Consider the following 13900-nt stretch of genomic DNA (forward strand, 5'->3'; position numbering starts at 1 on the left):
GTTCTGCAACTCTATTGAGGTTGCTTGCAAAAATCACTGTCCTGGATTCCTTTAATTATTCAAAACCCATATTTACAGTCATGCAAACACAAATTCATAGATACAGTATAATAAGGCATGATACAAAGACAGAAACTCCTTGATAAGCATCACATAAACTCATGCAGAATAAAGTACAGCCCTTGAGTTTTAATTGCCTGCAGTAATATTGAGCCAAGTTGTTATGTAAGATTTTTTAAGTTATTTCTGTTAACATTTGTTGGTGAACCAATGGCTTATTTAAAAGTACATAAAAATGACTAGGAATATCTGATCTTCCTTTTAAAGATGAAATTCTGCTGAGGCATGAAGATCCAGTTCTCTGTTTCTGCTTCCTATAGCTTCAACTGGATCGAAGCTTATGTACCGTAAAATATCAAAGTACCATATGGTTTCTGTTAATTTGAAATTTGACCTTGTGTAGGGTTCAGATGATCATCTATGAAGTTTATGCACTCTTCCATGATTAATGGTGGATAAATCAATTAGCAAGGTTTGCATTCCAGTTCTAATCCACTTAATACCATGCTGAGCAGAGCACAATAGTCTCTGCAGTCTCTGTCCCTGTGTAATTTAGAACATCTGAGACCCGGGGACTGTGTTAAGTGCTCTCAAAATTCAACTCAGTTATCCAAACAGAGTTTGCCTCCAATTTACCCTTCATATTTCAGCTACCTGCAATGGCTAGTCTCGTTTTTATTAGATGCAAAGCCAATTACTACGATCGATGAACTTGCCTTCCCGAAGGTGCAGTGACTGCAGTAATTGACTCTCCTTAGAAGCTCTCACTGCATTTCTTCCAGGGTGAATAGACTTTTGCAACACAGTAGTCTACACCGCCATTTTAAACAAGCATCTATGTCTCCATCTGGAGCACAAATGTGTGTCCTTCCCACAATATATTTCAGTCAATGCTGGCAAATTAATTCTCAAAAAACCTGAATTAACATGGATTCTCGATTCATACATATCCTTTTTCTTTCTGTTTTCTTTCCCGCGACGTTCCCTTCTGCATTTTCTCTGTTGTCTGTATTAGGTGGCTTATTCTCTATTTCTTATAGTCTCTTCATATCACTCCTTCCTAGTTGGTCTTTTCTTTTGTTCTTCAAGACTGTTCTTCAATAACTATAGAAACCTTGACCAATTCCTTGATTACTCCTCTTAAAATTCATCAATCTCCATTCTTTTAAACCGCCATGGAGGACTCTAAAGACTTTTTCTCCAGGTTATTAATGGTAGTTATTACATGGAAATACTACACATAAGCTGCTATAGGGACTGTATATGTTGTGCATGTGTAAACAACATGCTTTGTTGCCCGAATTATATCTTACACCTAATATGTAAGTTAATTTTAGGTGTCTATTGAAGTAGCATACCTCAAGTAAGTTCCTAAACTCCATATCCACGCAGTAGAGAAAAGTTGGTGGCTTTAAGACCTCCAAAGGAAGATTTTTGTATCAGACTCTCCTAAGACTGAACTGCACCTGGAGCTCTAGAAATCTTCAAAAGCACCCACCTCTCTCCTCTGACTAGATAGGGAATAACACCACAAACTACTTCATTAGGTACTTAAAATTTAGACCCAGTTTTGGTGTCTATGTTAGGCAAAATGGATTTTCTCTCTGCTTAGGAAGTTAGTGCAAAACTGTAAAACTAAAGCTTGCAAGGAGAATATCAAGTGGCCTAGACTAGGGCATGGGTAAATGCAATTAATCCTGATATGGACCATCGTACTACTCAACTATAGACCCACACATTTGTTGAATATCTACCAATCATTGCTGTCAAGGACAGTCCACATATGACTATTTTCTTATCAAACAGGTACAAAACCAGCATGTGTTTGTAACAGCTTATAACTTGGGCTGCTGGAATTCATTCTGCCTCCCTCACCTTTTCTCGATCAATCCCCAAAGCTTTGTCTTGTCAGGATGCTGGGAAGCACATCTTTCAAGATAGCTCCCAAATAGAGCTTATTTTGTATTGTAAAATTTCCTCCCCACCCCAGAAGCTTTTATGAGATAAGAAAGGAGGGAGGCTGGTTAAAGCTGCCCTTGAAAATTATATATTCTTATCACACCTCTGGTCTTTCAGGTCTCTCCCGTTCCATGGTCTTTCTCCTCAGAAGTTTTCTCACTCCTTTGTCAAACATCAGCTGCCTCTTGCTGTTGTTCATTGCTGCCTCATTCATTTTTCTGACTTGGGAAATCAGGAAGGATGGGACCTAAAGGGAGGGAACCAGAGCTGAGCATATACAATAATTTTCCCTGACATAAAATTGGTGTTGAGGCTTTAAAAAGGCACCACATTTTAGGCATATGAAGCTCTGTTTATTCCCAGAAGATACATGCAATTAGTAGCTCCCTCTAACAACCCACAGTTATTCCTTTGGTGAAACTGTAGATCACCTTTTATACCATATGAAGCTTTTTAGTCATGTTTGCAGTCGTAGGAACATTATTAGGCGGTAGTCTTTGCAATCCCTGTCATACCCTCCCTCTGTTATGAGGAAAAGAACTGAGACTGTCGTCATCTTCGTGCCAACCTTCAGAAGCCCAGCAACCAGTACATGCTTTTGGCCCATATTATTATGGGCTAGACTTTAAACAGTCATTTAATCTCATTCACGTTTCGGTATCTCACCTGGGCATCTAAGATTAAATCATTCTCCTATGCATTCTTCTGTATAAGCAATGGTGTGGGATAGGTACCTCCAGAGGGCAGTTTGTGCTAAAATGGATGTCTTCATGACATAGGTGAGGTAAATCTCCATCCAGAGGTATCTGTCACCCTGTCTCATTCTAGATACAGAAGACTCCAGCCAGTTTCCAAAGAATAGCTAACTTTCTCTTCTAGCAAGGTCAGTTTACTCTGATTTCTGCAGAGCTGCTGCATATAGCAAAATAATTCTCTGTACTGGAGCCATAAAGAGGCAACCAGCATTACTCACTGTCCACAGGATGTCCTGGTACCGAATTAAAAGCCGCACAATGTGTGCTGTGGTGGCAGCTGCTTGCATTTCTTGTTGGTTTGCACGTTTCCCTTTGTAGATGAAGAGGTTTGGTGCAACAATCATAGAAACATTCCACAAATTCATTTTATTTTTCCCTTCATTAGCAACCACCTTCTTCAGGAACTGAAGAAAGGCCTGGAAAAACAACACTTGTTATGCTGAGTCTCACAAAAGAGTTTATTTCTTAAATGCAGCATTTTCAAATGCACATGTCTGGCTCAAAAGCTGGTATATTTGCACTTGGCAGTGAAATTTAGGGGTTTTTGCATTCTAATTTGGATTACCCTGATATTTGCTGGCACAACCACCTGTGTCAATCACAGAGAAACAGTTAATGTCATCAAAATGCGCATTAATAATTTATCTATCACTTAGGGCATAATCCCAAATCTATAAGTCAAGTACAGTGTCTGCACTAAGGCTCTGAATCCTGTAGTTGAGGAAAGATAGAAAGGTGTTGCAATGAAATAGTTAATTTCTTCATAGATTTCAAGGTGTCCATTTTGATGTATTTGGCCAAGGCTTTTATATGGCAGTCACTAGGGTGATCAGCTTCAAATGTGCACCAGTCTCATATATGATATAATCTGAGGAATTTCTGCCATCATCCCCCAAACTTTAATTCTGGGATAATGAAAGCAAGAAGCGCTCAGTGGTTGTTCGTTGATGTCACTTCTGCACATGCATAGCAGATTCAAAGGAAACTCATTTCCCTTTTGGGCAGTTTATTCAGAATTTTGTTTGAGTGACTGAATAGGATGGATTGCAGCTGTAGTTAGAGTTGGGGTCTGCCAAGGAGTCCTTTTGCAGCACCATACCATTAAAACCACTATCTTTGTACCCTGACATTGCAATTAAAACATTTTTACAAACCCAGGAATTACAAAACAGTAACTGTGTTGAAGAAATTTCTAAAATCTCATTATAGATAGCAAGTAGAGATGCATTCAATTTTGTCATCACTTCTATTTTCATATAAAAGCCTAGTAATAATTAAGACTACTCATCTAGCATGCATTTTACATATACTGTTCTGTACTGATATGGACTTTGGTAAAAGAAATAATGCCCGTTCTTCACAGAGCACTAGTAGACCTCCAAATGCTTTAAAGAGGATTGTTATTCTTGTCCCTTGTTATTGTATAGATAATAAAGGTAAAGAAGGCACCTGGACTCATAAAGCTCTATCTAAACTGACCAGTGAGAGACTTTCAGAGGTGGGGGACTGCAGGGTCCTGGTGAGCAGGGGACCTGATGACATGTCTGGGGGCTGCCAGGCACCTTGTTCACCCAGGTTTCATTTATGTGGAAACAAGCCCCAAAACACAACCAGTGCTTCTTAGGGTCAGGACATAGCTGCAGCCAGATCTGTGAGCTCCCAAGCACCCAAAGTGCTTGTAGCCACCGTGCCTGTATCAGGAAGTAGCACATGGGTGTGGGTTTGTAAGGCAAAGCGCCTAAGGCTGAGGCCCTGACATCTGTGCTGAAGATGGATGTTTCAGGGTTTTTTACTTCGGACTCCCTCCTCCAGTCTAGTTCAGTGCCCCGGAAGCCCTTCAGCCCTACAAGTGCACTAGGTGAACTCCTGGGCAGCTTCTCATTTAACTTCATCCTGGTGAATTCCAGTTGTACAGAAAACCCAGGAACTGGATGTTCTTTTCCCAAACTACGTGAGGAACTTGCCTCTTTGAAATAGATGCTCCAGAATAAATGATGCCTGGAGGCCATTTACTGACACCAGCAGTTGGGTACCTCCAGCAACTATTTCTTAATTGCTTGTAAGAGAAATGACAGCCAGGGAATTGGAGCATCTTTTCAAGGAAATGATAAAAACCACAGACGAATGCTTTCATGGTGCAGTGTCTGATCAACTGACTGTTAAGAAAAAAAAGTGTCTCTCATTTAACAGTCACAGGCACCACAGATGGCAGGTGATGGCAAACGAAAAACTTACCTTGGCCGTGTCTCTGTTGGCTTCAGGCAGCAGCATGATCAACAGATGCAAAGCTTGTAGCTGTAACTTGATCTTGGAGATTTCTAAGAATACAAATAATTACATTTTTTTAAATCTGTGTTACAATTGGTTTGTTCTAAAATCCTTCTTGGTCAGCAGTTTCAGAAACACAGCAACCACTGCCTGGTTGAGACTAGTATGTTTAGATATTTATTAACCATAATCTTTTCCCCAAATGTAAAACCAGTTACAATGAGTGGATTTTTCCTCATCGTCTTGGGTCTTTGTCACAGGGGGAGACAAGGCTCTTTAAAATTCTGTCTAAATAGCAAGGAACCAATATTTTTCAGTACTAGCCAGTTTCTCTTTGATATCATGGTCAGAATGTGTGGCATATGGATCAAATATTTTCCCCCTTTCAAATTGAAATGGTTATTTATTTTCAGAAAATTTTCAGACTGTTATTATTATCTGCTGAAGGCTTATGCCACTGGAGTGGAGATGGATTGCTTATAACTTAAAAAGTATTTGTCCCAAGTCTAACACTCTAGATAAAGCTGGAGCCCCTTGTCAGTTACAAAATTACAAAAAAAAACATGTCTTCAGCAATTGGTATATACTGATACTGTTCAATGCTCACTAGAAGAGCTGGGGTGGAGTAGGTTGGAAGAATAACTCTCATTTGCTTCCACTCAGGGTGGATGAGAGAGGTTTGGAGAAAAAAAGAGTGAGTGTTGTGGACAGTGTATCTGTTGGAGGGAATAAAGTCTGCGCAGACACCTCATGTTGAGTCTTCTCCAAACAGCTAAGCGATCGTAACTGCATGAAGTCTGGCACTCACAAGGAGCACACTCAGCTACCTGAAGGTTACAGGAAGGGGTCAGCTCCTCGTGCCCTTCAAACTCCCTCATGGAGACACTGAAAAACTTCCTGCAACCTTATATAAAGGTTCTAAGTTTTCAGTACCAATTTGCCTAATAATTTCACCATCCTGATAGTTTCACTCTGTCCTAGCTCAAGTGAATTTACAATGAAGTCAGTAGCTATTGCAAGATACTACTGCATTCTTCCTGGAAGAGAAATGAACAAAATGTACTGAGAATGAGAAGGGTGTATGTACACTGAAAACAAAATCCGAGTGCCTGAAGCTTTCTGTGATCCCATATATCTTTGTACAAATATTCTGACCTCAGCATAGACCCAGAGAGAAATAAAATAGATCCAACAGAATATCAGCTAAAGGGCAGTGACCTGAATTTACCTTGCCGAAATTTTCATTCGTGAAATCTGTGATTTGTGTGAATCAGGGTCTATATATGAGAGTCATTTCCTGGCCAGCCTTTGCTCACAGATTTCAAATCTCACATTAAATAGTTGTGTCACTCACACAATGAGTCTATGCTATTAGCTAAGTGCAGAGGCTCTTTTCTATTTGAAAAGGAAAGCTTGCAGAAAATTTAAATGTTTAGGCAATGCACTGGGCCTTTTTTTCTCTCTACTTCAGAGAGACAAAAAAATGTAACATCTACTATTAGGCTTTATCTAGATTAGTCCATACTGACTCCTTTTCCACCTACTTTCCACTAGCATGATGAAAGCAGGAAGATATTCTACTGTGAAGAGTGGGCTTGGGAGTTCTCTTATAAACATTTTCAGCAGTCCTGCTGCATCATTATTTCGTACTTGGTCCCAGTTAAAAGTGTCTTCATAAAATTTTGCCTCGAGTTCTTGATGGAGATTCTGAAAGGTAAAAGGAACAACTGACCTTTAATCATTGCTTCTGACCCGGCAGTTTGAGATCACTTCAGAAATGCCATGACAAACAACAGGCAGGTTTACACTGTAGTTGAATTAAAGTAGCCCTAAACCAGCAGCAGCCTAGGTACAGCTGTGCAGAGTTCAGAGCCAGGTTAACAGATCAGATTCCTGGGGATATTTTGCAACCCAGGCTAAATTTGGTTTCCATACCTAGGTTTCTGCCAGTGACCCATTTGAAACATTTTAAAGCAAGACAATTTTGTGCAGTGTTGTAGAACTAGAAACAGAAAATTCAGTTAAACAGAATTTTTAGCACAGCTCTTCTTTTTGTTTAAAACACTCTCCAGAAGTTTTGACCCTTAAATGACAAAGCCGTGGCATTTCTTCCTCACTGCCAGTGAACTTGCTAGGCAATCTGTTGGCATCCAAGTCCACGGGCCTTGAGCAAATGAGCAACTGGCTTATTTTCAGGTCTTCCTGTCTTTAGAAGGATCTTTTCTTTTAGGATAGATGTAATTAGATTTGTACATTTCGTAGAAAAAGAAAGGTATCAAACCATTACCATCAGAAAACCTCCACTTAAGACATGCCAAAACAAAACCTCAAAAACCGCAAGAGAGATCTAAGACAGAATTGATTGTACCCTTTTGGGTGCCTATTTAATCCTCTTGTTCTCCAGTGCCAGCATCTTATTCCATAACAGAGGTCTCCTTAGTTCTGGAGGATAATTAATCAATGTTTCACACAATATGAATGGAAATTTTCAGTAAGTTTCCTAGTAGGAACAGAATTTGGCTTCAAACCCAGATCACTGTTTGGAAAATGCAAGCTCCTCAAAAATTTGTTGGGTTAATAAGATTGAAGGAGGCTATTATAATATAAGGATATCCATAAATAATGCAGCTTTCACAATTATTACTGGCCAAACGCTGCCTTACCCATAGGAATTGTGTTGCTGCTTTTTGTGAGACCATTTATAACAAAATATATCTGTAGCTAATTCAGGTTTCAGCCCATGTTTTTTTCAAATGAACTTTTAATATTATGCAAAAAAAGTTTAGTCCATTCAGACAGAAAAGCTTTTAAAAATTAATTCTGTTTACTGTGTCTCACATGAATGGAAGGAAATTACTTATCAAGTATGGTCGCACATAATGAAGTGGAATGGTTGGCACAAAAGGAACCAGAAAGTCATTCAGGATTTGGTATATAATGTTACAATCTCACTTTTACTAGCACATTTTACTGGTTGTAATCTGGGCTATCTCGGCTTCCTCTGTATTCACATGTTTTGCACATAATCCATACAAACACCTGGATTAAATTCTTTCCTGGCAACTGACTGGGAAATGTGGAACAGAAATCCTCACCTCATCAAAATCACAAGAGGAGACAAAAACTACTCCACATTTTTCTGCTGAGAACTGGGAAAAAATCATAGAAATAGAAAGCAAGATTTTTGAAACATAAACATCTTTTTTATATGTATCCACACAAGCAAGCATATGTGTATATTTTATACACTCAGCCTCCCATATACATATATATGCACCTAAGTACTTTTAAAAAACTTTTTTGCAATTTTTTTTTTGAAACACGACTGATCCTACAGCAGACTACCATATATTTTTGGTTCACTGGAGCCTTTGTTACGAACCAGATTACAGACAGAGAAAAACTTGTGTTTATTTCTTCTATTCTTTGTTTTATATAAAAGTAACCTTTAATCACTTCCATATGCCTTTTCTTTCTCCAAAGAAGACTGAAATAAAATTGGAATGCCCTCAAATCCTAATGTCATAATAATGTAGGAAGGCTTTGAAGGGTGAAATCTGGATCTGCTTTGAAAAAACCTCTCTCTTGCTGGTTGGCTTGTTGGACAGACTTAAATGAAGCCAAAACTCAAATAATTTAAAAACTTTCATATGGGCAGTTTAACTTAGCACCCAGGATAGGAGAGTTACATATAAAGTCATACCTCAGAGCAGCTCCCTGGATACAGGTTGCGAATAAGAAGTGAAAAAGACACAGTACAGTATATCCAAAGAATATGAAAGTAATTTAATTAGGTAGAGCACAGCCCTGCTGTGTAATCTCCCTGGAGAGGTTGGAAAAAATTGCGATTGTGTGAAATAATACTTTAAGTATTGGTATGAAAAAATGAGGAAGCTGAAAAGTACAGGCCAAATTAGGTGCTCCCTTCTGCAAGATGTGGTGCTTTTCAAGGTGCTGAGGGCTTTTATCAGTCCACAGAGTCAGAGGGAGCTGGGATGCTACTGCCTATGTTTGATGGATTTCATGTAATGCCACTTTTTCTTGTACAGTTATTTTTATGATCCCCAGCCCATCAATGTTTATCAATCCCCAATATTACTCCTTGTGTGGCTGCCACGATGTCGATGCTTCCTGTCTCAGAAAGCGAGACAAGCTTTCTTGAGGGTGAGAAAGTGGGAGTGAGATGCACTATAAGAAGCTGTTTAAACCAAAAATCTGGGAAAGAGATGGACTCTATTAAGCCCAGAAAAAGCTCATTTTCCTAATTTGCCTCTGTCAAAGACTTCCAGCTCCTGGAATCGAGGTAGTACAGAGATAAAATTGCAAGCATTACTGCACCATAGTGTCGGGTTATTGGGTACCAACTACCCTGTGTTCATAGCCTGCAAATAGCTTGTGAAAATGCAGTACTTGAGGCTGCCAAACAGTGTGCGCAGGCCAAATTTCTCTCGCTTAGAACATGAGATTATAAGATCACAGAAGATAAATGAGAAATAAAATAACACAAAGGTTAAAATGACATAGAATAAGATCTTTATCTGAAGTTTGCTCAGTTTAGCAACTCTGGATTTCTGAAATAAATTAAAACAGAGATAAGATCACAGCAATTTTGCACGACAGAGATAAACTGAAAGGATCCCTCAATGTTTAGTGGAGTAAAACTGCATTCAATGTCAAGTCTGGGCTTTATATAGAACATTAAAAATGCAAAGCAATAGACCACATGTCATGTGATTTACTGGTTCCCAGGAACCAATCTGACCCTTGACTGGTAGGAATAGAAATGCTGGTCTACACACGTGAGTATTTATGTGCAGTGTGCATTTGTGTGTGCTGTATTATTTTACATAGGGTCTGTGGTCCAGGAGACAGAAAACTGGCATGGGTGTGTACCTTGACTCTGGAGGCAGATCCAGGCACTCGTAGAATTCCTTCGGTTTCCAAACCTGTTTCTTCAAGCTTGAGCAGCAACTGAAAAAAACCCAACAAACACAGGAAAATACTCAGAAGCACTTAAAAATACTACTAACTTCTTTTCAATCTAGGTATCCTTGAAACTAATTTGAAAAAGATGTATTTCTGTGTAATTTGCTAATGAAAACAAGCCAGCTCCATTAAGTAAACCTTCCTAATTTGTTCTCCATATTCCTGACCCTGAAATACGGAGTATGCAGAGTACGGAAAACTGATAATGCAATAGGTCCCTCTGTCCTTGATTTGAGACTTGGCACTGCTTTAGAACAGTTAAAACATAAACATATTAATAAAAGGGCAGATACACTGGGTAAAACACAATGGTGTTTTGAGGGAAAATTAACCTCTGAGAAATGTTTAAGTCTTTCCCTCAGGAGCACAATGGAGAGGTCTATAGATAACATACATTTCTGGGAACTGAGAACTCAGATTAAAAAATGATCACAGTATATTTTTTTTTTGAAATCTCTGTGAATTAGAGGAATAAGCTTTCCACTCTAATTCTTTATTAAAAAATAAATATGTTTTGATTCAACATCATTTAGAACAAGGGGGGGGAAATAATTTCATAGCATTTATTCATACAGCTCTGGATTTTCACCACCAGCTCTTCTTCCTGCCCTAGCTGTTGGATCCTTCTAATTTCCCATGGGATCTTGACAGGGGAGCTCTGGAGCTGATTGCAAAGTCATGTAAATATTCACGTCATGTCAGTCTTTCCCGTGACACTCCACACCACTTCCCTTTTTGTCAGTATTTACAGGGAAATTTGTTGTAGCTTCGAGTCCATGTAAACCTGTGTAATTGCAGGTGTGCTTGTGTCTATGTACCTGTCTCCAGACATCCGCTGAATGTCCTTATACTGTCAAACAACTTATATAAATGATGTCGCCTTGTCATACAAACCTCAATAAGAAGATACCACTGCTGTTCTGGAAATAACAGCTAAGTAGTACCTACAGTTTGAATTCATGTGAAATTAAAACTAATGAGACAACTCATCTCTGCCACTTCTGCACACACGCACAATTTCGTATGGCTCCCTTAATTTAATGAGAAAGGGAAACAGAAAGCCAGACCTTTGTTTCCCAAAGCTTCCTGTACAGTACCATATAATTAGAAAAATGGAAAGAGGTCCTCGCAACAGATAAAACACACAAAATGAGCAAGTTTTGTCTCCTTGTATTCAAACCACAGCATACAGTCAACCTGTAGACACTTAAGTCTGTAAAGCCTACATCTTCCTTTATCTGATGTCTGCTTTGAGTGTCAATGCAAATGATGGAAATGGGAATCTTAGCGGCTGAGCAGGCTGAGTTATACTCACTTTTTGGAAGATGAGGGGAACTTTTATTCCAGGGACCTTCTTTTGATCATTCTCCAGCAGTATGGTGAGAGGGACTCCAAACAAACCATTTTCTGAAAGATGTGAAGAAGAGGAAACACAACCTCATATGAGTCTTCTCTGCAATGCTGAGTGGCGCCCAGGTGGCTGCCATAGGGATGCCATAGCACAGTACCTCGTCCCCGCACCCTCTCCGCGCGGTTCCTCTTCAGCTCCACCCCCAGTGCGTCGTAGAAGGCCGTTAGCTCAATCAGGGAGAGGTAGCGAATCTTCTTCATGTCTTCAGGAGAGAGGTCTCCAACCTCTGTCAATCCAAACCGGCTTTTCCGAACAATGAATTTCTACAGTAGAGATGGGTCGCATCTTTATTTGCACAAAAGTTACAGGATGTGAATTTTTGTTTTGAAAGTGATGCTGGTATGTGATCTGAAGTCATATTAGGGTAGATGGATTACACCAAAGAGCTGAACTACAACCCTATGTATTGGCCTGGTATGTTGACATAACTTGCACCCATCTGAAACATAAAACTGGGCTTCTTGCTCATCATGTTCCCTTGCAGTTCGACTGGTAAGCAATGCTGGAGCAGAGGTGTTAACCTCAGCGCCTGTACTCCAGCTGGGACAAACGAGCTGTGTGCTACTTAAACTTTTGCCCAATTTCAGCAGAGTATAATATTTTGCTCTGCTTCTGCCTCCCCCAGAATGTTTTTGAATGCTGTTGAAATAGCTGACACATTTCATCATGGATATGGTTGTATATCTATCGTGTGTTTGTGTAATGAATCTGTGCCTGCTTTGCACTTTACTATTAATTTAGGAGGTCTTACAAGAGAGTTCAAACTAAAGGCCTGAAGAAAAGCCCAGAAGCAAAATCATTTAGTCCTGATGCCAACCTGCCAATTTACTGGTACTTTTTGTTACTCAAGAAGAATTTACGCTTAGAAACAGGACTTCCAGCAGCAAAGAAAGCATTTAGTTAAGTAGGCTTGAACTAAATGATACTTAGTAATTTGAGGGCATGTGAAGATGTCTGCATATTTTAGAAGCTGCAATGTCATGGACCAGAGCCAGGAATGTTGTGTCATGACAGAAGCATTTGTATAAATGTCAAAAAGAACAAATACCCATCAGTTTTTGACATAGTTGTTAGACATAATAACAAAGTTATAGTAAAAAACATGCTTTTCAAAGAACTGTGGATCTTTGGTATTGTATGTTTTTTTTTTTAATTTAGTTGTAATTTAAACCAGTAATTGTTAGTCAGAGGTATAAATAAATAGCATTACAAATCATCTCCTCCCTTTAGGGAACTGAGTGGAAACCCAACCTTTAATAATGTTTCGCTTCTGGAGATTTCAGCCCAGTCCTCCCTTTTTTAAACAAATTTGGACTCAGTAGGTTTAACCCATCTTTATATGAACCTAGTCAAACAGATTAAGAAGAAAGCAAACAAATAAAGAACTACATTTACACCAGATTTCAAAAGTAAGAGAAGACAAAGGATATCTAGATCATGTAGGTTAGGACTTCCTAAATCACATTGCACATGGTCTTTCAATAGGGGTTAATCACAACTGGGGGAGAAAAAGTGCAGGGAATGGAATAATTAATTTACATGCTGTCTGGGGCATTTTAGGCCATAATCTTCCCTCCCCACAATAGAGCAATTCCACTATTACTCTTATGCTGAGACTTAATAATGTAACAAAAGCTACATGGAGGAAAGTCTTTCAAAGACACATAAAATACTAAAGAACATCTATGCATTTTGGATCCAGTGATGCAAAAAGTCCAAAAGCAGTCAAAGCACAATAAAACATCTTGAAAATTAGGAAAAAAAATCACACAGTATTCATATATTTTCTGAGGGGAAAGAGAAAAAGTATGTTTGCCAAGAAAAAATGACAAATACTCCAAAACTGATTACAAAAGGAAGCTACAATGATTTTCCATGGTGGTTGGTTGACTCCTAGGGTCATTATGATATGATGCAGTGTTAATGCAAGGTTTGGGGCTGGGCCTCTTCTGTCTTGTGTCACAATTTTCCGATGATTTTTCTTACAAACAGTGGAGTCACAATATGCAGCACTGAAGGAGGTTTAGATTAAAATTAGATTACTAGCATTTTAGCTAAAGATCATGTCTGATATTGTGTGACATGTTGTTTCTCTATGGAACTATACAGTGTACTAAGACGGGCCTAAAATGCTTACTGTCTCTTACTTCTCTAACGTCTTCAACTAAGTCACATTGATCAGTGGTCCCACATCGGGGAAATTGCATGTAACCCTATGCAGACAGTGATAATAAGTTTGCCCTCCTGGGAGCTGCAGGGTCCATGCTATTTTATGATATATAAGCTCTCTCTGTGCAGCTCGGTATATGCCATGCATGAAGTCAGATATGAACGTGTCAGACCTGCCCTGGAGAAAGTAAAATGTTGTGTAGACTTCAGTCTGGCCCTGTTGGCCCAGCTTGAGGAAGGAGGGACAGTCCTTCAGAGTGTAGGTGACTGGCTCCTCTGTGTAACAGAGCAA

General features: G+C 39.2%; 1 protein-coding gene across 1 annotated transcript in view; it reads right to left on the bottom strand.

Annotated features, from left to right (window-relative positions):
* Positions 1 to 13900, bottom strand: part of ARHGAP28 (Rho GTPase activating protein 28) — a 75129-nt gene that overhangs the window by 3610 nt on the left and 57619 nt on the right. The window contains exons 6-12 of the mRNA XM_009640489.2: positions 11537 to 11702; positions 11344 to 11435; positions 9936 to 10013; positions 6587 to 6749; positions 5010 to 5092; positions 2993 to 3190; positions 2123 to 2266 (exon numbers count right to left, since the gene is read on the bottom strand). Of these exons, the coding sequence (XP_009638784.1) occupies positions 2123 to 2266; positions 2993 to 3190; positions 5010 to 5092; positions 6587 to 6749; positions 9936 to 10013; positions 11344 to 11435; positions 11537 to 11702 (924 nt within the window). The remainder of the gene's footprint in view (positions 1 to 2122; positions 2267 to 2992; positions 3191 to 5009; positions 5093 to 6586; positions 6750 to 9935; positions 10014 to 11343; positions 11436 to 11536; positions 11703 to 13900) is intronic.

The sequence above is a fragment of the Egretta garzetta genome, unplaced genomic scaffold (assembly GCF_000687185.1).
Source record: "Egretta garzetta isolate BGI_Z169 unplaced genomic scaffold, ASM68718v1 scaffold160, whole genome shotgun sequence".
In the NCBI taxonomy this organism is placed as follows: domain Eukaryota; kingdom Metazoa; phylum Chordata; class Aves; order Pelecaniformes; family Ardeidae; genus Egretta; species Egretta garzetta.